Below are 27,494 nucleotides of genomic sequence, written 5' to 3' on the forward strand. Positions count from 1 at the left end.
TGTAGGTACATGTACAATTAAACTTTTGCCATGTTTCACTGTGTTCTGAGTAGGATCAGTGACCATTATGGATTACAAGGCTTACAGAGCTGTGATAATGGAGCAAATTTGAGCTGAAAACCCATACTTCAAGGGAGTATTAAAGCTCATTAATTTCATTAGCTGAATGTATCTTTTTGAACATAATTTTAAAGAAATCTTGCAACACCATATAAGAGTACTGTGGCACTGCAGAATGGACCAATTTGTTTAATAACTGTGACTTTATAGCAAATAAACATTTTCACATGATTAGTCTAATAGTATGCTAAAACAGGATTTTCTTTCCAAGTTAAGCATTTTCTCTTTTGCATATTTCTTAACTGCATGCAGCAGTAACACATTATATTTCGCATCATTAGGGACTAGTAGAGTCTCAGAAACGCCATTGCCTGGTACAGAACAAGTGAAGCGGGCGTTATGCAGAACACGCTCAAGGCATAAGCAAAGTAAGTTGTAGTCCAGGGTGGGAGTACAAATCAATTTGATGTCTGAGGAGGCTGGAGTAGAATGCTTCCAGCTCAGCTTCTTTCCCTGCTCTTGTGACTCCTTCAGGCTTCAGCTGTTGCCTTGGCCACAGTTATGAATTGGAAAAATACAGTCTTTTGAGACTGCTGCTCTGGTTGTACACCTTTCTTCTGAGGTCTTTTATTTCCTGAAGTAAGAGAAGGCTTTAAACTTTTTAGCTTTTATTTTCTTTCTCTCCAGTGTCTTGGAAATACACACAGTGTAGAGGAGAAAGGAAAGAGAAGTTGTTTCTTCTGAAGAGGGAGCTGGGGGTTGGCAGGGGCTTGAAGGTGAACAGTTGTGGGACAGGAAGCACAGTGAAGGGGTCAGAGGAGTGTTTGATCGAGGAGGGGAAGAGGGGCAGTTGAGAGCAGGATTTCAGGAGTGAAGCAGACTGGGCAAGGATGGCCTTGAGGTGTCTGTATCTCAGTTCTGTGTGAGGTGGTACAAAGAAGACCCAGAGTTCTTGGACTGTTCTTCCACCTGTTTGGGTGGGCAGAGGAGATGTCATTCACTCCTGTTTGGGTCAGCTTTAAGTGTCTTCTCATGGTCATTATTTTGGGAGACCTTCAAGACACCCAAACAGAAAATCATCCCTTCTTTTAATGGACCCACTTCCATATTGATACAATAGAGATCATAGAATACCAGGTTGAAAGGGATCTCAAGGATCATCTGATCCAACCTTTCAACAAAAGCAAGTGGTGATTTACATTTGTAAGGCCCTTGTATTCTGTTCTATGTGGTTGGCTCTGTCCTGGATACTGGAGGGACAGGTTGTGTGAAGTGCCACACATGCCACCTTCCCACCCACCCTCCTCCTCCCAAAAAGGAAAAAAGGCAAAGTGAGGCCCTTGATTAAGAAAAGTAGTGTGAAGAGACTTCAAGGTTGTCCTGAGCCCAAGTATCTCTCAGGCCTCCCGTGGCAACATCGTGTTATGCGTTTCCTTTGAACTAGCTAACTGATCTGATCACTTGTCTCTTCCAAAGGTCCAGCAAGGCATCTAAAATAATTTGCACTCAGCTATTCCGAGTTGTATAAATATTTGATGACATGAAGTCCTGTGGGCACTGCAATAATTATACAAATTGTAATGCTAATCCTTGGTATCAATAATGCCTTTGGAGAAAATAGCATTATATACTTTGCTCCCAGAGAATAATAACAATATTAACACAGCACTGACACTTGGCAGAACTGCTTCCCCAGCCTGTGTTCACTTGGCAATTGGAATTGCAAAGAAGCATAGAAAGTGCACATTTCTGGCTGCAGTTCTGCTTCCAGAGTGGCAGAAAGAATTTGGCATTTAATGATATGCAAAGTGTTGTTCCCATTTGATTGTAGTATACTATACATGCCTTGGAGCATGACTTAAAGTAATTTAACAACTGGAATAACAGGCATTTGGGAAGAAACTAATTTCATATGAAGGCAGATCACAGTCACTAGACTTGTTCATAAAACTGTTCCCTTGTCATGCTGTATGAAGTTGGATATCAAGCTAGCAAGAGGATGTGTGGGGGGCAACATCCCTCAGTTCAGACCGGATGAGATCCACTTGACAAAATAACATAATTAGTGAAATGTAAAAGCTGTAGTTAACTTGCTTTACACATCCATGGCAAAGGTCAAATGATTTATTTTCCTTAACGTTTCCCTGAGTATCAGGTGGGACTCTTGCGTACTGGTTCTGCACTGCTCCGTGGCGATCCATCACTGCCTGCTTCCTGTTCTATTAACTTGGGGAAGGAAATATATCAGTTGAAAAGTGATCTTGGTTTTGGAGTCCCCTTGCTTCTCGGCTGTTTTGCTGGTAGACTTGTCCAATCGAATAATCGTCAATAACTGTTGTCTGTGTGTTCTGGAAACATGGCTGCAGCTGCTGGTGTATTGAAGCAGTTCACAGTGAATCTGGAAAGACAGGAGGAAAAACAAAAGCTAGTGGCAGCCTCTCTTATCTATGTCATTCTCCTTGCCAGAGCTGGATCTGGAGAGCTAAAGGCTTACAGTTCAGCTCCCACCTCCTCTTCATACCTGAACAGAGGATACAGGCTAGATGAGAACTGGATTTTAGAACTGTCAGATTGTTTCCTTCTCAGTCTTGCTCAAACTAATCTGACTTATTTTTATGCCAGTAAAAGAATGAGGATAAAATTGAAAAGCGATATGGTGTGTCACAGGAGAACTCAGAGGTCACTGGGTTAAGAGTCTTTAAGCCCTGTCCTTGATGTTGTCATCAGTGCGGTTAAGGATTCTGTATTTCAACAGTTACTGAACTAAACAAAATCTGTGCTTGGTTTTGACCCTCTCGGCACTAATCGAGGCAGAACCTCAAATTTTCCTTTAGATAGTGTATGTAAATCCCAGCTCTTAATCCTTCATATTTCCCAAGGTGGTTTTAAGAGTTTTGAGATTTTTGAAATATAACTCTCAGGTTGAAATTATTTTAAAAATAGAAATTATTTACACTACTTTAGCAGCTTTCATCTGAGAAATTAAAGTGCTTTACCAAGCGTAATAAAGTAAGCCACGTAACATAGTTGTGAAGTAAAGAAGGGATAGAACTAACTCCCTTCTTGCCGTGAGAACAAAATGTAGCAAAAATGGCAAAGTCAGACCCTCTGAAGAGAGACGGGTTTTTTCCGTTATGTATGTTTTCAGTTCTTTCTCTGTGTTCATGTATCTCATGATGTAGTTCTAAATCGATATATAAAGTACCTTCCTGAGAGATGCATATGTATCCTTACTGAATGCATAGGATAACCATACAAAATAGGGTAGAAAAAATTTGGAAGAATCAGTATAACCCAGCCTTCAATCAGTGGACTTTACAATTCCTTGATATATTATATGTTTAAATATGAGCTATACGGTATAATTGTGATAGAATGACTTCTGTACATGGAGATAATTTTACTCTTGCACAGGAGAAGGATTACCAAGTGTCAATCCAACATTCCCTTTAAACTGAATTTTAGGAAGTTAAATTCCATTTCTGTATCCTGTGTCCTGCATTGGCTACCATTTTTAACGTGTCAGTGCTCACTTGAGACCTGTTTATCATATTCCCTTTAGTTAAATAAAAAACTATTTAGTGTTTCAGGTGAAGCTGTAGATTAGTGTTCTATTTCTTCATGCTGGAAATTGAGTTCTATTTTAGCTGTGCTGGCCAATAAATCTGATATTTTGGGGACTTTTTTCTACATTAGTTCTTGAAGTTCATTGTGTATCAGTAAGTGATCCTTTTCTGCATTTTGAGTGGCTAATCTCTGATCAAAGGGATATAAAAACCTAAACATCAAAGGTGCTTCTTAAGGGTTTACAAATCTCTGCTTTCTTCTGTGTCACAGAATATGGGTGCTAGTTTTGAGGAATCTGCATTTTATCAGGGGGAGAGTAGGGGGAGTCTTCAGTCACTTAAACAGTATCACATCGACTGGTAATTTTCATCTTTTTGTATTATATTAGCTTTTCTGCTTCTTCAGCAGAGCCATCTGGACAATAGACTGCAATAAGGGGTGCATTGAATATGATTATAGTAATTCAGACAAAGAAGTGTTATTTCACAAAAATTAACCTTGTTAAAAATTCTAGTATGACTTTGAATTACTGAAGAAAGCAGCAGAATTGACCAGACTAGAAGCAAATCAAAGAAGTGCAGTAGAGTCATATAAACATCAGTGGCTCGGCGTTGGTCATCTCCCCTGTTACTGGCAGTAACTGAACATGTTAGTGCCCACATTTTTTGTAGCAAAATGTTGCAGGATATTTAATGGTTTTTAACCTAGTATACAGGTTTTTCAATATTCATTACTGCTCTTTTGTTCAGGAACTTCACCATTATGGGAAAATCTGAACATACGCCAATACTGGGAGGTTTATCAAAACTGTAGGTGTGAAGGACCATGGCAACAATGTGCGATGGTGCGTTTGTGCGTGCTGTTTGACATGTGCGGGGAAAACAGTGGGATTCTCACAACCGATGGTGTCCTTTTAATGAAAAAGCCAAGTGTTTGTCAGGAGAAAGCAACCTGTCGAAATCTTAGGTTTAGTGGTGTGGTGTATATGTGCTGTCTTATTAATAGGATGTCTAACAGATCTCAATAGTGTTTTCCATCAGCTGTGCTTTTTGAAGATGTTCAGTGAAAATCCCTAAAATCCTGTGCTTTCTGCCAAACTTATAGTGTTATTTGCCAGTGTGCTTTGCCACAGCACTGCAACTCTGAAAGCATATATGATCAAACAATCTACCATCCATGGAACAAAAATACATATAAAACCACTGAGAAAGAATACTTATTTCACGGGCCAGCTGAGATCTCCAAGTCTGTAAGACTCTCTGTTCTCATCTCCCTTCCTTTTGACAAAGCTCAAGTGTGGTCTCTGGACTGGTTTGGCTTTTGTGTTCTTTTTGAACTCTGGCCGCAATCCCGTATGTCCTCTTTTGCTCTGCCTCTGCTACTAACTATTACTGGCCCTTTTAATGATTATTCTTACTCTGTCAGTCCATGAGATTTTAATTTCTTCTCCTTCCTTCTTTCCTATGAGAGATTCTTCTTTGTCTTGTGGCTATTGACATTTTATGTATTCTGAATTTGCCAATTTTGTCTCTTGGTTTCAGTCCCTCCCTTCTGCTCACTGCTCCCCTGCCAAAGAACTGTGTGACAGGTCACTTCACGTGCACATAGCAAAGAGTGACCTTTACTCCTGGTGGTTTGAAGTAGTTTGGTGTCTGTGTGCTTCCAGCTTGTCCATGGTGGTACATTTCTATTGCCTCCGCATGCAGCAGTCAACTCTGTTCAGAAGAACAATGGCTTAAACCAGAATTGTGCCAGGTCATCACTTCATGTTCATGGAAGAAGAAATAATAAAGGAGGTAGTAACAATGGCTGGAAAGAGGATTTGCAGCCAAAACATACTGAGTAGGGACCTCTGACAGACTGCAATCTGCTTGTATGAAGCACTGACGAAGAGATTATTTACTGTGTTTCTGAATGAAACCATAGGCTGACCCAACTGTGCCAGGTACAGATTTTTAGAAGGTCTGTGGAGTCCACGTAATTACCTAATGTAATGGCACAAATTCTGCATGAAGTAGCAATGTGGCTCTTCCTGTCTGATTGCCATTGTCCTTCAAAGTGGTGTTAAAACCCCGGTTGATCTGTATGGGAGCTCAGCTGGACTAGCTCCTAATGCTTCTGAAGGTCCTACTGGTTTTCCCTACACTTTGATTTATCCAGCCTATTCTAAAGGACAATTTCAATCGCTAATAGATGCCATCGGTATTTTCAAATGAGGCGCCTTTTAAAATGTGGAAATAGCTTTGAGAATAACTCCTGGCAAAGTAAGCACTGAGTGTTGGCTTTTTGTTGTTGCTGTGCAGAAAAATACAGTCTTGCTTGGGCTCGAGAAGAGATTGAAATGTGTGGTTAATAGTAAAAGCTGAAGTGGGAGTTACTTTAATAATGGGATGTCATGTGTAAGCCTATAAAATAAATAGTAATTATCACATTTCAGAAACTACTCTGTTAGAATTCATATTACTCTTGACAACTTCATCTGTACATCAAGCCTTTTTGGATTATGCACTTGTTATTAATGAGCAAACAAATGAAACAGAAATTCCTACCCTGAAAGAAGGTGTTGATTTCAACAAAACCTAAACAAAAATAGATAAAAGAGATCCCGTATAGCAGACTGCAGGATTATTTCTTGCTAATGCATGTTACTGTTACAAAACAAGATGAAAAACATCGCTATAGTTTTATTATTCATTTTTCTTCCACTTTCTGTGTTGTTCATGTTGAAGGAGGTGAATTGTACGTATTATGTAGCCCAGATCAGAGAACATTTATGAAGAGTAGTGAATTCAGAATAAAACTCCATAGTTTTTGCAAGGAAATAGTAATTTCTCATGTTTGTGACTCCTTAAGCTTTAGTATATCAAATGTGGAGGAGATGGTGAGCATTCATGGTGGTTTAGTTCTTTTTCTCTCTCTATCCCCACACATCCACCATTTAAGGAACATTCCAACAATATCTGCTCTTTGAGGAAAATTGCTTTATTTTAATGTGATTTACTATATTATTGAAATTATGGTATTTTTTTAAACACAGCAAAATAATATCCAAGAAAATAATCTACAGATACTTTCCATATGTTTTTTATAACTTTTATTTAAATATTTCAGGGTGGTTTTATTGTTGTTGGCTTTCCTCATTATTTATAATGGGATTTACATGTTCTTTGCATTCTTTAGGAAGACTGAAGGTGCAACACTCTTTCCAGCAATGTGAAACATTCTTTATCTTTGTTTAAAAGAACTCCATCAGTACCGAACTTGGCAGAACCCACTCCAAAGCGTATTTACTTTAGTAGTAATTAACTCATACTTGGTTAAGAAGACAAAACTAACTACAATAGCTATTTAAAGATAGGTTACTTCCACACATCAGTTCTGAATTTCGTCTTCTGAGCTTTAGAGAGTCAGTGTTGGAGTTGTTCTATATCAAGAAAGAGGAAAATAGAAGCGAAGTCAAGGGAAGGAGCAGAAAATATGTTCCTAGAATCTCATTATGCCGCCTCTTTAAAGAGCTTTATCATTTTTTTTCTTCTATTATGTGGGGCAATAAGTTCCTGTAATCTGAACTGGTCTGTGAAACTGAGGTGTTATGTGTAAACAGGATGTAGGGCACACTCTATATGCGTGGATTATCAGGTCTGAATCACTGCATCGAGTGTGACTGAGGAAATGTATTTTCAGTAAAAGTTATTTAGGTGTGCTGATTTCATTAACAGTGATGTTAATGACAAAGCTATTGATGTTAACATTAGCAGGATTACAGAAGCCTTTACAGCTTTATCTGAATTTAGCCTTGTGTTTGTAGACAAGCTCCGATGCCAAGGAAAATGGGAGATATATCTGTCCAACACAGCAAATATGGTGCTCACTTGTAAAAAAGCACCAAACAGCAGCAGCACTACTGATCGAGCTGTTCTAACTTTGCACAACCCACTTAGCAAGACATCAGGGGCTCCTGGATGGCAAACAGGTCTCAGCGGGCATGTCCTTGGCTTGCAGGCAGTGACAGCTTTGCAGGCTCCCACCCTCGAGGGGACGGGATGATCTCCATGCCCCTCAGGGTCAGAACAGCTGGTACTGTGGAAGTGCAGTTTCATTCCAAAATGCATGTTTGTCCTGCTTCAGCACAAATGTAAGTTAAATTAATTACAGCGACACCATAGCAATTGCAAGGTTGGTGCTGCCTGCGACTGGCTAAAATGCTGTGTGTCACCTTTGAGTTGCAAGTGTGTTTGTGAGTCTCTGGCAAGGCCTGGGCTCTCTTTGGCAGCACTCGGGTAATAGTGGTATTGCAAGGACTGTTTGCTAATTCCCTGCTTAGCTGCAAAACAGATACTTTTTGGATAAGGATAATGTTTGAGCTAAATTTCTAATGCAAACCTGGGAAGTGAGACGCATTTTATTTTATTTAAGCAGCCAAGGCGTAAGTGTCAATAGGTTGGGCTGTGGCACTGTTCAAAGTGCTGCACCCCAGCTATTTGTGGTGTGTTTGTTTTGTGGGAGTTGGCTGGTTTGTTTCTTGTTTGTTTGGGGGTTTATGTGGCGGTTTTTGTGTTTGTTTTGTTGCTGTGTGTGTGTGTTTTTTTGCCACAGTGCTGGCTGTCGGTCCCCGACCGGAGTGAGTGAGGTATAGTCAATGTTGACGTGCCCAGGAATATGGCACTGCATGTGGATCATGCTGAGGAGTGAGGAGACCAGGGCCAAGCAGTGCAGATGGCATGAGGGTCTGTAAAACCCAGTTACGTATTGCTCGCGCAGTATTTGAGTAATAGGTCTCTACAGAGAAGACCCATATCTGAAATCTACAAAACACTATGCTGACACTTGGGAATTAACGTTCAGTTGTGCTTTGCAATTCAGCGAGCAACTGGGTAACCGGTGCCTGAGCACTAGGGCAGGCGACTTGTTTGGTGTTGCCGCTGGCCCTGCTATCAACATGTGGTTTGCAACTTCGTGGGTGTGTTTCACACAGTGAAGTCTTTTAACCTATTTGATGGTGCCTTTACAAGGCATTCTTTTTGATGTTATAGAGGTCGCCTTTGTGATGATGATGCAAAAGAAGAGTGCAGTAAAGCTGGTGCAGGTTACGCACAAGGAATGAATAGGTGGATTGTTGTTGGTGTTGTTGCATTTTAGTCATGGAATAAAACCTCTGCAAATGGTTCTGCAAAAATAGCTGTGATAAATCAGTGGTGGCAGAAGACAGCACAGCACTAAACCCTAATAATTAGGAATCTCTTGGCTAGTCTACCCTATCATTCCACACAGTGAAGCCTGTACTCTGATGCATTCTTTTTGTATATTGGTTTCTGTTCTGGCTCCAGTCTTGAGCCAACTGGATCATAAAACGGGGTAATTCTGGCATGGACAATAGCAAATACTGTGCTAAAGGATAGGACAGGTTTACATTTGAGCTATGCAATTACAGGTAACACGGATACATCTGAATTGGAATGTAAAAGACACAAATGCTATAAAAAGTGAACACACCCTGCCCCTTGCTCCAAAGTATGGATTTGTTCTAAAAGAGATCAAGTGTTGACATGAATGTACTGAATGCTCAATGGGCTTCACCTTCTGATAGAGAGTGACAGCCCTCACTGCAGTGAGACACTTGTGTTCCAAATATCTTTTCCAGTTGTTCCCAAATAACGAAAACAACTTCCTATAGTGCTGGCATTTATTTTCAGTTAATGCAATGACTGCTCTCTTCTTCACTGTCTCTAACAGCAAGGCTCATCCCCTGCATGGTGGTGCTATAGTTCTGCAGTAAATTTTACTGTAACTCAGAAAGACATAGGAATTAGTTTGCGTTTGGAGTAGAGGTACTAGGTTTTGCTTTTAAAAATTAATATTCATAGATGTAACTCTTATTTACCAATATCCTGCTGTGATGAGAATAACATTAATATACTACATAGCTTCAACTAAGCTGGATTTCCATTTTGTAATTATATTTTTGCCACGTGAATTTTTCTGTCCCTCACTGAGAAAATGCTTTGTATTATACAAGGGAGTTTAAAAAGCCTTAAACTTATCTGGATTTGTGATGAATAATTTCTAGTCACTTTTTAATATATATTAATGTTAAATCTTGTTCTTGATTTCTGTAAATGACCCCCACAACATGCCAGACTTCTTCCACGTTTTAAACAGCCCTAGGTTTTGATGAACAAAATTGATAGGTATGAAATGAACAAAAGGAGGCTGATGGCACATAATGTAAGCCTGGGTCAAAAGTTGTGAAGTTGACAGATGTTCTGCCATAAATTGATTAGTTTTAAAAAGTTTAAATGTGGCTGAGACACATGCTGACCGTTAATCAAAGTCTTTAATTTATAACATTGATGTTGTTAGGCAACTGATAATAATAGGTTTTAATTTCCTACAGAATTTCGCATAAGCGTAAAATGCTTTACATAATTTAATATACAGAAAACTCCTCAAATAAGAGAATAGAATTTACATCCCTGTCAGTATAAGTTGTCTCATCTGATATAGATTGATATTATTATATAGCATTGGAATTTTCCTAGACATGTGGTATTTTGTTGAATCTTTGATATTCATGCTTTCAAAAATGTCGATGCAATTTTATGGCCATCTTTAATAAGATACAAACTGTAGTATTTCATTTAGTTAAACATCGTTCTACAATCTTCTTCTGACTTCATAACACTCCTGCTCTTCACCCGGATTGCCAAGATCTCTCTGGTGCCTTGTGCATAAATCAGACTTGGTGATCCTTTTGTCTTTGCTGGCTAGCAGTAAAACGTAGAACATGTTATCAATGGGTCAGTCATTTAATGTGGATACATATTGTATAGCTTAGTGTATTTCTGGCATTGTTCTTTAGGTTTTGTTTGTACTGTTTTCTTTTGCAAGGGATAATTAAAACATACAAGTTGGTAAAAACCCTCCTGAAAAAGTGGGTTTTGTACCTTCCATCATATTCTCATCCCCCAAAGCTCTGATTTCATCAGGAAAAAGCTTTCTGGCAACAGGCAATCCTGCAAAAGCACACAGTTTTTGAGGGAACTCACTGAAGCCCAGCAAGCGTTGTGTTTCCTGGCTGGGGGCTGAGTCCCCTCCCCGGGTCCCTCGTGTTCTGCAGCCAGCTGAGGTGCTGGGAGGTCAGGGATCACTGTTAGATTATCGTGGAGATGAAATCCCTAATGAAATCACAACGAGACTGGCACAGGACCAATTAGTCCTGTCATAAAAAGAGACCTTGCTGTCCAAAGGAAGACATGAGGTCCCCAGGGCGCATCCCCACAGGCCCTTTGCAGGGCCTGAGCAGCTGAATGAAACTGATATTCTCTGGGACTTCACAATTTGTTTATTTTACTTAACTACATATAGGGCTCCAGAAACAAAGAGTTGTCAAAGATTCTTTTTGTGTGTGTGTTTTTTTTAATGTTTACTGCAAAAAATACTTTAAGCTTGACTCTGCCTTACCTCAAAGCAGCTTGTTCTCTCTACAGTTTTACAGAAAACTTTGTTTCCTTCCTGAGTTTTCCTTATTAAACATGCTTTTAACAATATGGAAAGTATGCTAAGGATACGTAACAAAGTGTCAATCATAATAGTTCCATGTCCTTCAATTTATATTACTTGAGAATCTGACTGTATCCTAGCAAGTAAAGCTTTTTTCTTACTACTTTTTTATGGTTGGACTAATAACATATGAGGATCTGACTAACTTCATGGTGTAGAAAAGAACAGGTTATGTCTATTTTTAAGTAAAAGCTGAAGTTTTGCATTTTAACAGGGAAGGAAATGAACAGTGGCAGTAAAAACACACCTGCCAGAGCGGAGCCTGGTGGCAAGAGTTACCTCTTGTTAGTGTGATGACAGTATCCAGATGTCACACAGTTAGGGGCATTTGCTAAAATATTTTTGAAGTAGGAACACCTGTGACCATCAAAAGTGATTAATATTAGATAATAAAATGCATTCCTGGTAGGTGTACTGTATAAACGAACATAGTCACTGATGGAGCAGTCAAATTCCTGAAGCTAAAATGCCTGGAATTGCAGATTGGCTTAACCACTGGGACTTGAAGGTTCATCTTTCCTGTACAGCTGCACATTTGCTTCATGTCTGTCTGCTGGGTGCTGCTCCATTAGAAGTAAGGAAATAAAATACACTGGACACATTACCATTAGCTGTGCTTAAGCATGAGCATTTGAAATAGTCTGTGGTCTTTGCTTTCCTCAGTTTCAGTGAATCTGAAGTAGAGCTTTTAGGCTTTTGAGGAGGCAGCACCTACAACACGCCTGGGTTCTTCATTCATTTGAACTCCGAATATTGCCTCACCAAAAGCCGAACTCATTTGTTTTGAAATAGATCATAAAAGCTTGACCATTTGTTAGCCCTTTTGGAGAGCTAACCAGTGACATTTCGAGCTTGAACGTGGCTTGTTTCCCCTGTACAGCTTCGAAGCTGCTGGCAACTCCTGTTCGCAAAAGCAACAAAGAAGGTAGCAAACCTCTGTCCCCGTTGCCTTGAAGTGACAATATTGTCTTCTGAAACTGCATTGCTTTCAAACATGTATGTGTGTATTTTCAAATGCAAACAGATATTAAGATATCCTTTGAGTATCTGCTAAATGGAGACTGACGCAATTCTGCATTGCGGGGGGGGGGGGAGGGGGAAGGGTGTAAATATGATTACACTTTTAAATTTTGAATACAATTTTGTAAGTCCTTGCTATATCAAAATCCACTGTTTCTATCGGATGCATCAATAGTGACCTCTGGGGCTGCTGTTCTGCTTCTCAAGGGGATTCTCTGTCTGCTTTTCTGGCTGGACTCCAGGTTGGGATGACAGTTTCAAGGTTACAGTTTGTTTATTTTTCTTATCCAGAGGCAGGGGAGATCAATCCTAATCTATAGAGAGACTGAATCTCAAATGTCAGAGTGCCAAAGGCTTGACCCTCAGAAGCGCTGAGCACTCGGTGCTCGTAGACTACCATGTGGCATTCTGCACCTTTCAGGGTCACACTTGACATTACTATCCTCTGCTTTGCCCTGAGAACTGAATTAGTCTCCTACTTTGCTTTCATACAAGAGGATTTTCTTCCATTTTATATTGATGCCATTGAACTATGTCTTTCAAAGTAGGGCGGATAGTGGCATTCACTAATTTCTCTTCATTCAGGTAATATTTGAGACTTACTGGTTGTTTTTCTTTTCCTTAGATTGTTTTCCACAGTTCTTTTCTGCTCTTGCAATCTGTGATTCTTTGCATGGAAAGATAAGAAACCATGTAACCTGAATGACTAGCTCAGTCATTCCTTTTTTAGGAACTAACCTTGGGTCTTGGAGAGACTTAAGCCAATGCCGAATAACAGAAGGCACTACTGTTTATTGTTAACAGCAGCGAAGAGAAATGTAAAAACATTCTTTCTACTTCGCATAAGTCTGGGAGACGTTTTGTTGTGGTCATTTCAGTAGAGGGATCCTTTCACCTCCCCATGTTCTGTGACCTCTAGAAGTACCAAAAGGAGGCTCAGTCCTGGTGACAGCAGGGAGGTGCCAGCAGACTGCAGAGCCTTAGTGAAAACATCTAAGCACAGCACTCTTCCAGGAAGACTGAAATCCTATTTTTGGAGACAATAACATCATAACCTTTTAATTTTCCTTTCTATTTTTCTTTCCTTGGTGACATATTGACAAGCCTGGAGAATAAAGTTGTCTGTTCATAGAACAGGTTCCGTGGGGGCAGCAGCACTGATTGTTTCCCTGCTGGTGTTTCTCAATTTGACCTCAAGAGGCTGCTCCCAAGAACTCAGCCAACAGGTCCAGAGTCCTCCTCTCCCAGGCTGCCAAGATGCTTGATGTGCAATACTAGTGCAGAAATGGTTCTGCAGAGTAGACTGCTCTCTACTAGACATTGCACCAGTCACTAATGGAATTGTTCTCTGCTTTCAGTTCTTAATAACCACCTGATTTCTTACCCCGGTCAAATGTTTTCTTCTGTCTCCAACCTTTTGTGCTCTTAACCACTGCTCACACTTCAAACATTGTAATTAAAATCTTGTAGTAGAACGTGAGTCTCCTGGACAATTATTTTAAGTATTATTAGTGTGGTAAAAGAAATAGACAAGAAAATGCAAAATCAGTTTGCAAGTTGTTTATTATTTAGTATATGTTTACTATAGACAGCAGGTTATTATTACACAGGTTAAAATGTTGTGCAACAAGTTCATCTCCTAAGTTATTATTTTTTCATTTGATAAATAATTCCCCTGCTTCCTGATAATGAAGATATTAGTCACACAATTACTGGAATTGCTGCTTCTGAGCATTTATAAAAGAATTTGGGGGCCCTTGCAAGCCAGTACACAAGAGAATGTGCACAAAGAGGATGGTTCTGCTGTCCCTGCTCTTGCTTATGAGTTCTCATCTATGGACTCTGAGAATGAATAGCAATAAAGAATATCCAGAAGCAAGATAGGATAATATCTAATAATTTCCTGCATGTACAAAAAAGGTTACGGTGACTTTAGATGGTATTACTATCTCAATTTTAATGATAAAATACTTCATATTAGTTTAAAACCCTCAACTTCAAAATATTGCTGTGGCCTGTGCTGTCAGTCCACACAAACCTGCTAAGACAAAGCACCTTTCTAGGCTGGAAAGAGCCATCAGTCAGCAGCACACAATACACATCAAAGACATCACAGTTTCAAAGGTATCGTTAATACCAATATAGAGTAGAGTGCATTGCAGCTTTTAATACTCTATCCGAAAGAAAACCACACAGTAAATCACACTTTGCCTAGTTGAAAAGGAGGAAGGGAAGCATGCACTCTAAGATTTCTCAGGGATGAGCACAATTTATATCTGGTTAGATAGTGTTACTGGAGTTGATATTTGCCTATGGATCACTCCAGTTATTCCTTTAGGAAGTAAAGCATTATACTGTCAGTCTTCAAAAATACGTATTGTTAACATTAGGTTTACTTTGCATTAGATATTTAAATTATACATGAGGCAACTCAGGGTAAGGGTGTTCAGTGAACTGTGGTGTGGAGACTAAAAGTCTGTCTGAAGACACTTTAACAGAGCTTTGGTGAAAACCATACAGGCTTCCAAACACATCTGGGCTTGAACTATAAAGCAAATGATAAATCCTGTCTTAGTCTCAATGACAGCAGGCACTGGCTTTTCAGAGGAGATCTTGCAATGTACTGAGCGTTCATGAATGTCTATGGCATAAGCTCGTGTGCACGTTTACCCCTGTATGCACACACGTGTACTGGTGAGGGGGCCAGCACTTGGGAGGGAAGAGCATTTGGGCCACATTGCTGAGAAGCATCAGCTTACGCTGAAGTGAGAAGGAAAAGCAGAATTACCATGGGAAAGCATCTTTGGTTTGGTGGTTCTAGCATTCCTGTCTCTGCTGGCAGCATCTTCACATTTTCTTTGTCAACCTAACCAACATAGAAGGAAGATATGGCAGCGGACCCTTTTAGACTATATGTGCTACTGGATATCACTGAGACGTGCACCCCAGTGAAATTTTAGTGGTGACACAGCTGATAAGCAGTTTTCAGGGAGTTTTTGACATTCACTTAATTGTGCTGCTTGATATACATGCCTACTGCTTTACCTTGTGTTTCAATGGTGATATATTTGACCCATGTTATATATTTCATTCTGTATATGTTCTACAGATTAAGCTTTTTATTTGTAAGCACAGTATCACTTTTTGCTCTTCTGAGCCTTGTCAGTTGAAAACAGATCCCTCATTTGTGGAAACTTCGAAGTAAAGTAAAACATAACAAGTGAGTTTCAACTATTGTTATTTCTGCTGCCTCTTGAGCCTTAGTGAAATGAAGTGGTAGGACAGACGCTGCTGGCAAACTTGGTTTTTTTTCAGTAACTATTCCAAATAATGTCATACCTTATTTCCAGGAGGTTGTTTATTAGGCAGGTGCTGAACTGAAAGCTCAGTGCTTGTTTTCTTTGTAGCGTTGTTTTATTTGTGCACTGAGAAGAATACTGTAGCAATGTGACTGGCAGCTATACTTAATGGAATATGTGGTTATCCCTGTTTATGTTTTCAGCATCATGCATATTAATTAGAAGACTATCTCCAACGCGTTCTTAGCTGCCAAATAAATAAACATTACCTAGTTTTAGATGAGTTGTCCAATGTATAAACAAGCAAACCAGACTTAGTTCAATCTTTTCGATAACTCTCAAGAATACTCTTTCACTAAGATTTGATTCATACTATTCTTTAATATTCTGCACAGTATTTGCACTGTGTAATGGTAGCGCTGCTGCCAGCAACCCTGTGCAGCTGTCTGAAGGCAAATAACATTTCTGTAATTACAGTATGGGCGATGACGGATAGACGAGTGGGAAATGGTGAGGGATAGTTGTAAGACAATCATAGCGAGAGAACACACAGTCTATAGGAGACAAGTAAAAAGTATATTACAAAAATAAATGAGAATTTGCAGGAATTAAATCAGAAAAAGTATTACTGTGGTAAACTGAAGGAATGACTTAACTGGAAAAAGCACAATAGCTAAACATATAAGGCTTTGTATTGTGTGCTTGTACATGAAGAGAATTTCCACTAAAGCATCATTAAATTGTAGCTTCTGATAAATCTGAAATGCTGATGAGTTAGATTTGATTTGATAGTGTTTGCCATTTGATTTTAATCGGTGTTTCTGCAAGTACATGTGATGCAGAGTATTCCAGTGGAAGGCTGAGCCATGCAGGCTAACTGGGTCTGGGGCTTTTGTCTACAGCCCAGGCAAGAACAAACACAAATATTACTTCAAAGTACCATAATTATAGGGAGACATTAAAAGTTTTGGAGAGGTGCTGGAGAAGTTTTGTTCTTGGTCGGACTATAACCTTGTTGTGGGTTGAACTGTTGCCCAGCATTTAGTTTGATTCAAAGGTTTTTGCTGTGACTTTTCATTGGATTTCTCTTTGTAAAATAATAGTAGAAGTCTAGAAAGTATAAGCTGATACAAATTAATCTAAGGCAAAGCATTTGTGACACTGACACAGGAGTTAGGTCATTGTACCCTCCAGTCCTTTGCAAGCAAACAGACCCTTTCTCCTGTTTGCAAGGTGACGACTTCCCTGAAGATCTCCTGATAATTTCTAACAGTTGCTTTTACACCTGTGTTCTGTCAGCGATAACAAGGGGAGGACTCATCAGTGCAGGGTAGAAGCTGATCTTTGAACATACTGCCCTCTATACCCTTTTTAATAGGGTTATATGTTAAATGCAATGCTAGAAACACATATGGCGACAAGCTTAATTTGTGCTAGCTTAACTTAGTTCATTAGCACTGATAGAGCCAAGCTAGTCTTGGAAAAATAAAAGGATAATAGAAGAAAAATGTGTAGTAAAGACGCAGCCCCTCAGCAGCCCATCCAGGCAAGAAGTTGAGGCTTGTGGAAATACAGCTCCTGACCTTGAGTTGAGGAGGTAACATGTGGCTCCCTTCTCACTCTTTCTGTAATTGCATGGCTATCAAACAAAGAAGAGCTCTGCTGGGTTTTGGTTCGTATCTTAAAGGCATTTTACTAAAGTAATAGATAAAAAAGAAATATGTTAAATAAAAACATTTATTAGAGAACATAATTTTAAATATTTAATGATATAATTAAGTCTTATTAATGTAATGGTCCTTATTCTTCAGCTTAAAAATTTACAAGGTTAATTTCCCTTACATGTTTATTATGCAATGTTTGCCACAATTATTTGTTATATATTCTTATAAATATTTGAATATTACAGATTTTTAATTTAAATAAAAATATGGGTTGTCTTTTACCACAGTGTTACTCCAGTGTTAAGCTGGAGTTAGGGGAATGAGCACAGTAGTGAATCAGGCCCTACTGTTCCTCCAGTTATGCCACAATTGGCTTAAATGACTCAACTCAGAGCGATGCCTTTTACTGCTGTCTCCGTACTTCAAAGGGCTCGCAAAGAAGCTGAGGAGCAACAAATAACAGAACTATTAGCCACATAATTTTCATGTTGTTTACTGTGGGGGTGACATTATTTCCAGCAAGTCAGTCTCAGATACCTCTACACTAGATTTACTACAATTTATCAATAAACACCACCTACCAAAGCTCTTAAATCTGCTTTTTTTAGCTACTGAAAAAAGTACTTTAGCATTGAAGTCCTGGGGATTTAAATTTTTTATATTCTCCTTCACTAGCGATATTTGTTACATATGCACTAGAAAATATTTTTTAGGGGAAATGGATGTTTTATTTCACCACAGCTTTACCTTTTCTTTTTAAGATTCATCTGCCAAACGATGATGTCAGCAGTTGCTGAAGAAAGCTACTTTATGGGCAAGATGTTGATTCGCCTTCTTAAATAAAGACACAGAACAGGAATCTCTAGAGCAAAGTACTTTGAAATAAGCATGGACTCCTAATCCGTCACTGTGTTCAGAATGGCGAAACAAATATGATTTGGACTAGCAGCCAAATTTTAGCTTCTGTTGCTATTAGGTTTGGCTTATGGGTATGTGAAACTGCCTTCTAGGAGTTTCTTCAGGTGGTATATACTGAAACCTGAGGCTTGTGCTACTCTTCCTTTCACTTCTGTTAAGTGAACACAGCTACCTTTAGTTTATTTGCTGTCATTGTCACCTTCACATGGACTCAAGACATGCTAGTTCTGCTTCAGTTAAGGAAGGCACCTTCATAAAGAGCTGATCTGAACTTAAGAGACTTCTTGCTCAGAGTAGAGGTAACAGAATGCTGTCAGTTTTTAAGTTATCCATTTTATGGCAAGGGCACATCCTCGCCACTGAATGGCTTTATTCATTTCATTATGTTATACCAGCAGGTATTATATATTTTACTACTGCTGCAGTAGCAGTTCACCCATATCACTGCATTGTAACGATGATGGTTGAGAGCAGTCTTGATAAGTTTAATCAAATCTGTTGGTAAGGAACACAGTTTATTTTCCCCAGTCACCACCAAGACCTTCTGGGCCCTACAAACATGTACATTAGTTCTGTACTTGCTCTGAAGTATGAGTGTTTTTTCTGGCTTTGTTCTGGAATCAATCTAGTTGTTGCATTACTGTAGTCATGTTGCCTGGGTGCAGTGTGGCTATTGAGACAGATTAAAATAGGCCGTTAAGTGTTAGAAAACTGTGGATTGGTGTACTGTGATGATTAGCTTTCTGTTCTGTTAGCCTCATGCACGCCAAAACTGAGTTAGAAAACTGTATTCTTGATGGAATGCATGAGGAATAGTTAAGTTACAAAAAATATCATTCAGAAGACCCAACATGCTAAGCAGGGAAGAGTCTAAGCGAGCAACCAGGAAATAATCCAGTTGGCTTCTCTTAGCACCTCACTTAGAAACCACAACCCTACAACCACAGCCCGAGCTCAGAGGCAGGGATGATGGCTCTTGCCAGTCATAGGCGGTGCTACTGTTTTTACAACCTTTAAAACATGCAATTCTCTCACCTTGTAGCGTATGCCTAGTATTTGCAGGCATTTCATCTCTTCTGGGATCCACCCATCCCTCTTGCATCAGCTCTCACTTAGAAGTCCATTAAAAATCTGTTTTATTTGGAGTAGGCTCAAGCCTGCTATTGTAATGGAATTTTGTGGTAAATCTTGCTTGAAAGTGAATGCTTGGCTCTGAAGTTAAGCCACAATGGAATGAGGAATGGGAAGAGTCTTCAATGGCTCCCCCAAAATTAACTCATTTGTGCAGCGGAGAAAATCAGGTGGGTACCTCAAGTGTTAAATCTGCTTTTCAAATAAAGGGGGGGCCCTTAGAAATACGATTAAATAAGTTAAACAGCTACTTCTTGCAGGTATACAGTGTGGTCAGCAGGCCAAGGGCAGTGATCCTTCCCCTGTACTCTGCACTGGGGAGGCCACACCTGGAGTATTGTGTTCAGTTCTGGGCCCCTCAGCTCACGAAAGAGATTGAAGTGCTGGAGCGGGTCCAGAGAAGAGCAACACGACTGGTGAGGGGACTGGAACACAAGCCCTATGGGGAGAGGCTGAGGGAGCTGGGCTTGTTTAGTCTGGAGAAGTGGAGGCTTAGAGCTGAGCTCAGCACTCTCTAGAACCACCTGAAGGGCAGTTCTAGCCAGGTGGGGATTGGTCTCTTCTCCCAGGCAGGCAGCAATAGGACAAGGGGCCATGGGCTTCAACTCTGCCAGGGGAAATTTAGGCTGGAGATGAGAAAGCAATTATTTGCAGAGAGAGTGGTCAGGCATTGGAATGGCTGCCCAGGGAGGTGCTGGACTCACCGGCCATGGAGGTTTTTAAACTGAGATTGGACATGGCACCTAGTGCCATGATCTAGTCAATGGACTGGAGTTGGACCAAGGCTTGGACTGGATGATCTCTGAGGTCTTTTCCAACCCAGTCAATTCTGTGATTTACTGAAATTTTTTTCATTCTTTGTTCTTGGAGCTGCACCTGGTTATTTTACCTCTTCAGGCTCTTACCTCCCAATGTCTTCTCTCTTCCCATCCTCCCTTTCTTCTGTAGTTGTTGTTGGGCAGCCATCGTCTGTCCTGCTGGTGTGAGGTTCAGCAGCGGAAGGCGCTGGCTGTGTGTGCGCTGCCTCGTGCAGCCAGCAGCCCTGCACACAACCTCCAGCGCTGACAGACGAGGCGCAACTTGCCAGCCAAGCCGTGTCAGGGTTTTGATCAGGCCCATCAGTGTAACGGAATGACAGATCAATCCTGCTGTTGCGGACCTATGAGAACACGCAGAACTTGTTACATGTGTGCCCCAGTAATTTTTTAATTTATATCTGTGTAGGATTACTTATTTTTTTAAACTAGTGACAAAAAGTACTTCTTTCGTGGCCTTATTCATTTGCTGAATGGGATATATTCTATAAGAGTGCTTCCATTTTTCACAAATTAGTGTGTGTTTTTACAAGGTATTTGTGTTTGCCTAGAAGAGCTAAAAATACCTTTCAAAACCAGGATTATCAGTGGTGTCCAACACTTTAAGAGAAATATATTTGAAAAAAGAAACACCAAAACTCTAGATGCATAGTTGGGGGGTTTGTTGTTGTTCTGGGGTTGTATTTTGCTGATGAGTATGTTAATTTCCTTTTGCAGATAGAACTGTTTTGATTTTGCTAATACTGAAAAGTGTATCCCAACAACATTTGCACAACGTCTGGAAGAATTATTGGGCTTTATTTTAACTACTACTTCTGAGAATAAAAACTTGACAGCAAAGGGGGTGATTTGATTCGACATAGAGGAGATAATTCATTTATATCCACACAACGCAGTGAACACTGAATTTCTCCTTCCTCAGAGAAGAAAAGCAGTGTTACATGTTACTTTGGGATTTAGAAGAGTGGCTGTTAGCAAAAAGGAGGAAAATAAATAAATGAACCTGCTTAGTTACTGCACGCTAGAGGGCACTTGAGGTAGAGCAAAAACGATCTGCACAGCTACCGAAACAGATCCAGTCATCTCTATTCACCAGGCATGTTGAAAACTAAAAGCAAAAGATTAACTTTCCAAATTGTATCCAGAGTATTAATGTACAAAAAACGGTTGATTGCCTCGCTTGATATAATTTTCTTTTGTCTTTATTTTAGTGTTCAATGTACAAAGCAAACATTTGTTTTTCTGATAGTCAACCTGACAGCAACTAATCAAAATTGCAAACAGTACCCAAGGAATAATGAAACTTGATAATGTGGTGTTATTTTTATGCATTCCATGGTATCACTGGCGCATATGGTGCGCAAATTAGTAGTTGGGTTTTTTATATTTGAATTGGCCTCAGAACTAGTTATGTTTTATTTTACTAAATGGAGTAATTTGGGGATGAGAAAAGCACTTCCTAAGGGCCCAAAAGCCCCAGTGCTGCTGTTGGGTTAAACCTTTGTTTCTGTTTGACAGTCCATGGGCTGAAAGTGGAATTAGCATGGTTAGAAGAATTTATCCAATCAAGGTTAAAGTAACTTAGTCAAAATCAATGCATTTATTTCTTCTCATGTATTAAGTAACAAGGGAGTGGACTTTGATTGCATGTCTGATGGGAGACCAGACTGCAAAACAAGTACTTTAAGATGATTGAGAATCATTTTTGTCACTTATGGATGTCTCTGCTCCATAGTCTGTCTGTTCTTCAGTGGGGTTTTTGAAGCTTTCTGTTTCGGTGTTAGATATTGAACTCGAACCATTTTAGATCTCTATAAAGACCTGGCATTCCTTTGCAAATTCCTATCGTAAGTTCTCAGCATTTCTAGCTTTTTCTCTTAAAATGAAACCATGACATTTTGTCAGTACAAAAACCCCCAAAACAAACAAACACAACAACAACAACAACAAAAAACCCACAAAACCAAACAAACAAAACCCCTACCCCAAACCATATACCATTATCTCACGGGCCATTTGTATCATTTCACCTTTTTTAATCTTTAGTATCAGTTGTAAGCATTATCCAATGGAACTTTTTCAAATTACAGATATCTTTGGTGACTTTCCCAACACAGGGGATCATTATTTTTCATGATAACCAACTTGTGATAACTGTATAAAAGCAGGTTTTAAAGGTTGCAAGATGGTGACAAGAAGGCGAGAACTTAGCTGAGTTAAGTTCTAAAAGTAATTATGTCTCTTTACTGGCACAGTGAACTGATAAAAGCACATATTTTATTCAGAAACATTGTGGAGTTATTTCTCCTTAGTTTATGGAATGTGAATTCTGACTTTTCAAAGCAAGTTCAATTTAGGAATAATCCCTCACATAACTTGAGTAAAAGATACAAACTGGGTAGAGTGTTTGGATATTGTTTGAGAAAACAGCAATGAATTTACTTAAAGGTTTAATAGAATAATGGTAACTGCTATTCTGTAAACTTGCTTTAGTAACTTTCAGATCAGTTAATATTTTGATATTATTAATATTACTTTGAAGCGACATGCTAGCGGTGATCCCTGTAAGCAAAAGTTGCTTGCGATCAAGTCATTTATCTTAATCAAGTAGTTCATACTGGACTCATTAACCTCAGGAGATTTAGGATCAGGCCCTATATTTTGTATTAAAAACTGAAACCAGCCGCTGATATTTTGAGGGAAATATCTCATTGCTAGGTGAGGTGATGGAATGAAATCTGAGCATGGGGAATGAGCACAGTGGTTTGTTTTCCAGGCATTCTTCCTTTCTCTCTCCTCCCCGCCCCTTTCAAGTTCCTGGCTTCTGCATTGTTATTTAAATGAGATGACGCTGAACATTTACATCAGCAGCAGCCCGTCTAAGGCTCTGTTGTAATTGAGTTGCCCCTTCAGAGCTTATTTCAAGTCACTTCTATTGTATATTTTTAAGCAGTAAGGTCTAAATTCTGCCTTCAGAAAACAGTTTATTGCACTGCTTTGCAACGCTGAGGAACAAAGAATTATGTGATAATCAACTATTTTCACAAAAATATAGGAAGTTGAAAAGATGCTTGCGTTCCATTATGCCACACATTTTTAGATGATAGACAGATATTTCCTGTCTGCATATGAATGAGAAGTCACATAAGGGTTTTAATCCTCCTTACTCATAAAAGCAAAGTAACATGGAAGAACATCTCCAGGTCCTCTTCCAAGTAGAAGGTAATTTCCCTCCCCTTTATTGGTCAGAATCAATGAGGGAAAAGAAGACACACACACAAAAAAATCAAACCCAGCCCCCTCCACCCCAAACCAGTGCATTTTGTGAAGCTTCTTTGTATTTTTTTTCCTGATAAAAATATTTATTAAAAATGGAGTTCCAGATTCATCCACGATGCACTCAGTCACATTTTGCAGATTTTTTTTTTGCCACTTATTAAACCAACAATCTTGATCTCATTTCAATTGGAGTCAGAGCTGCTTTTTGCTTAAAAAAGTGAAATGACCATTTAGGAAACAGAGGAACTAGCTTTTTTGTAATATTTATTTAAGAGGAAACAATTTTAAGCCAGCACACACATCAGCACTATGGGTGTATCGTTTACTTTGGATAGGATGTGGAAAGTTGTAAGTATTTCTTTGCTATTCCAAGATTATTTTTAAGTTAAATACGAATCCATACACCTCCTGTCCAGACTTAGTCCATCATCTGAAATGTTTTCCAGCAGGGGAACCCATGGATGGCATAATCCATTTTAACAAGACACCACCCTCACCTCCAGCTACTTGCAGATGAAAGAGCGTTTGCTCCAGTAATTTACAACTACAAGAAAGGTCACATAGAACAAATGTCAGAAGTCAAAGGTTGAAATCAAACTAAACTTGGAGGGTACAGCCTCAGCCATTAGCTTTCTTCCCCCACACAACTGTGCTACCTGTTTAAAGCACAGACACAGTAGATCTAACCCATTCTTACAAGTGAGAATTTTTTATTCTTGTTTGCTTCCATCAGGTATTTTTATTAGAAATGAAAACAAGGTTTGCAACTTCTCTTTCTAAAACCTTAAAAGAAGTTTGAAGACTAGCCTGTCTGTATTCCTGGTAATTAATGACAAACATCCTCATGCTTCCTTGTGACAGCATCTTTATTCTCACTGTGGTGGTCAGTTGGTGGAAGGATGAGGGAGAAAAATGCCCTTTGCCTCTGTGGAAGCCCACGTAAAGGGCAGACACATTTCTGGTGTTATCTATTGCACTGCAGAGTGTTCTGTATTTCTCTCAAGGCTCTCTGCTTGCTTCAAGTAAGTGCTGTGTATTTTATAGCCATCCTTTTTCAAGGAATCATCCCAGCTTGGGAAGGAAACATTTGGGCTGAGGGATGTAAAGAAATAGTTAGATGTTTCTTCATTACCCTTGAAAAATGTCAAATTCTGGGTACACTTTGCTACATTCTGATGGATTTGAGACTTTTCAGAATAACTTGCATTTAGTTAAAGTGAAGCACATAAGAGCTCCAAATGCAGGTTAGTCTCTCTTGTTGACTGTCTTGCATGCATGTACACTTAATATCAGCATGAAAAATTAAATTGACAATCATGAAACTAAATTATATTATATTGTTATCATATAGTGGAATACTAGGGTCTAGTTTCCATAATCTTAGATCTTCAACAATACTGTTATCTTAATTTTTGCTGAAACTTAAAAGGTTTTCAGATTGTGAGTGAGTTGAAGATGACCAGCTATTTAAAAATAAAATTGAGCAATGAACTAACTTTAATAATACAGAATCACACAATCCTGAAACACAGCATAATACTGGCCAAGGAAAGCTGGAGAAAGAGGATGGAACTGAGTGCACTTAAGCTTCCACAATAGTTCTACTTAAGTGTTGAATCAGTCCTCCATTTTAAGAGTCCCAGTCTGTACCTGAGCACGGCTCTACCTTGTGCTCCTGGCATGATACTGACCCCTTCTCTATTGGTGAACATTTCACTTGGGCAAAAAAATACAGGTGGTGGTACCATTTAGAGCTATGATGTATGTAGTTATTAAATGGAATATTTAATCTGCTAATAGGTAATACATGCAGCATAAAAAAAGAAGTCATAAACTCAGTTGATAAGGTGGGCAAAGGGGTGGGTTTGAGCTCTTGCATAGCGCTGACCATTATCTTCCCCTGCTCTCCCCAGGGACACTTCACTGCTGGACCTGTGCTGAGCCCTCAGAAGGGATGAGCGATCTTCAGCTCTTTACAGTCAAAGGCAGCTCAGGATATTCAATATTTAGGGTCCATTTGCCTCTTTCCAGCACTTCACAAGCTGGGGCTGTGCAGGACACCAGCACTGTCACTCACAAAGAGGATTTGGGAACTGGGTGACAGTCAATAACTTACTGTACCACAGTTGTGCCCTTCAGTGATCTCTTGCTGTGTGGAGGTCTTGGCTCTGTTCTGCGTTCAGGCTGGTTCAGGCTCCTGTCTTATAATTTGATCGCCACCCTTGGCTTTAAAACAGTACAGGAGAAAATTTAAATACCTCCACTTCTTTGGGGTTTGTTTGGGAAAGGGTTTTTAAGGATGCCCACCCCGTCCTCGGAGTGTCCGTCACGGAGAGGGGAGAGGAACAGCTGCGTCTCGCGTCTCCCGCCGGCTCCTTACCCCTCCGGGCTCCTGCCTCCTCCCGCCGCCCTCTCCGCGCCGCATCCCGCATCCCGACCCGCGGTGTCCGCAGCGCGGCCGCTGCCCGTCTCCCGGCGGCCCCGGCCTCCCGTTCGTGGCGGGCATCGCCTCGGAGGACGGGGGCTCCTTCTTCCCCCGCCGCCTCCTGCGCCCTCTGCCCTGCGGCGCTTCACCGCCGCCTGTCCATCCCTCCCGGCGCTCCCATCACGTCCCGGCTCCGCCGCCCCGGCGGGCGCCTCCCCGGTGGCCCAGCCTCCCCCTCCCTCGCCGGGTGCCGCCTCGGCGCCCGCCCCCGCGCCCTCCCCGCCCGGCCAGAGGGGAATGCCCCGGGTCGGAGCTGGCGGTGCGGGCATCTGCCGCGGCTCCTGGGGAACGAGTGGCTCCTCGGTTTGTGGAAAAGTTGTGTGCTCACCGGGTTAAAGGCGGGCTGGGGGAGTGCGAAGGAGAGGGAGGGGGAAAAACCACCACCCAAAACTGCTTACATGAATTTCCAAGCGCTAGACCTGCCTCCGAGATCAGCCCAATAAGAGCTGTCAGGGGAGGCTCCTAGCTCACTTTTCCACATCACTTCACAGTTACATTTGGCAGGCAGGCACGTTGGAGCGCTCAGACCCGGAATTAGTGGATTTATTTGGAATATCCCTGCTTTCCTGGAGACGTGCTGCTGCCACTGGCTTGTGCAAAGGGAGAAATTAATAACTGCACTTTAGCATGCAGGCACAGAAACCGGAGAAGCTAAGTAGCCAGCATCTCCTCCAGCAGCAGCAGCCTCAAAAAGCATGAAAAGAAAATCTGGAGAATCCTGCCTGTTCCCAGGGACTGGCTAATGTTTTTTACCTCACCCTTTCAATCCGTGCGTGAAGTGGCTGTCGGCAAGCGGTTTCCTCGGTCCTTGAGAGTGAGTATTCATTTTACTGATATTATGTACGTCTCGGTGGCAGAGGGCTGTCTCTCTGCAGATTTCTTTTTGACTTAGCGTCTGTGTTCTCGCAAGGTGCGCTGTGCGAGTGCCTTCCTCGTTAATAGGTACAGTATTAGGCTGGACTGTAACGCCTCATTAAGTCAGATGTTTTTACATTTCTGATGATGGAAATGTCATGGGATGCTAGTTAGGATTTTTTTAATTCCCTTGGGAAGAGGAGTGGTAGTGGTGTGGCTATTTCTCCTCCTTTATATATATATATATATATTTATTTTTTTTTTAATTTTTTTTTTTTTTTTTTTTTGGGGGGGGTGGTATTTGTTTGGGGTGGTGATTTTGTGTTTGGGTTGGGTTTTGGATGTTGTTTTGTTTCCCCCCCACACCCCCCTCCTTTTCCCCCCCCACGCCTTTAAAGGATCAGGAGGACTTTAAATCCCAGAAGATTGCTACCAAGGCTGGAGAACTGGTTTCTTCTCCTTGTTTTTTTATTTAATACAATAAATCTCTAGGCTGTTGAATAGATGCAGGGCTGCATTCATGCATTGAAATAGATTGCCGTTTTCGTGCTGAGAATAAAAATCACCCACCAGCCAGATATGTAAATGAGGGAGGAGGAGGCTCAAAGAACCATGAGGGGGGGAAATCCCCCTGATTTATCACCACCTTCCTTCCCCCCAAAGCTTTGCACCCCCTAGATATATAGGAATGGTATGATAGCTTCATTCTCCACTTTTAGAGAGGAGAGCATCCCAGAAATATTGTTCTTCCTCTTAATAGCTGAGATGGGCATGAATCTTTAGCCATAACTAGCCAGGAGTCATCCCTGTCCCACAAGTTGTTTTCCTTCCCTTTTTTTGG

General features: G+C 40.4%; 2 protein-coding genes across 6 annotated transcripts in view; one reads left to right on the plus strand and one right to left on the minus strand.

The window, feature by feature from the left end:
- On the minus strand, nt 1-26,146 carry LOC135575370 (spidroin-1-like). Of its 2 annotated transcripts, XM_065029277.1 has the most exons (3): nt 25,694-26,146; nt 20,125-20,378; nt 1-2,458 (listed from the first exon to the last, which is right to left on the minus strand). In XM_065029277.1, the coding sequence occupies exons 1-3, from the start codon at nt 26,065-26,067 to the stop codon at nt 2,448-2,450; spliced, it is 639 nt and encodes a 212-aa protein (XP_064885349.1). In that variant the 5' UTR covers nt 26,068-26,146; the 3' UTR covers nt 1-2,447. The 2 variants fall into 2 exon arrangements, with proteins under 2 accessions (XP_064885349.1, XP_064885348.1); XM_065029276.1 differs by lacking the exon at nt 1-2,458 and having other exon boundaries at nt 13,434-20,378.
- The window catches only part of CDH8 (cadherin 8), a 352,129-nt gene that overhangs the window by 181,934 nt on the left and 142,701 nt on the right, over nt 1-27,494 (plus strand). The gene's annotated exons all lie outside the window — the stretch shown is intronic.

Source organism: Columba livia, chromosome 13 (genome assembly GCF_036013475.1).
Source record: "Columba livia isolate bColLiv1 breed racing homer chromosome 13, bColLiv1.pat.W.v2, whole genome shotgun sequence".
NCBI classification, from domain to species: domain Eukaryota; kingdom Metazoa; phylum Chordata; class Aves; order Columbiformes; family Columbidae; genus Columba; species Columba livia.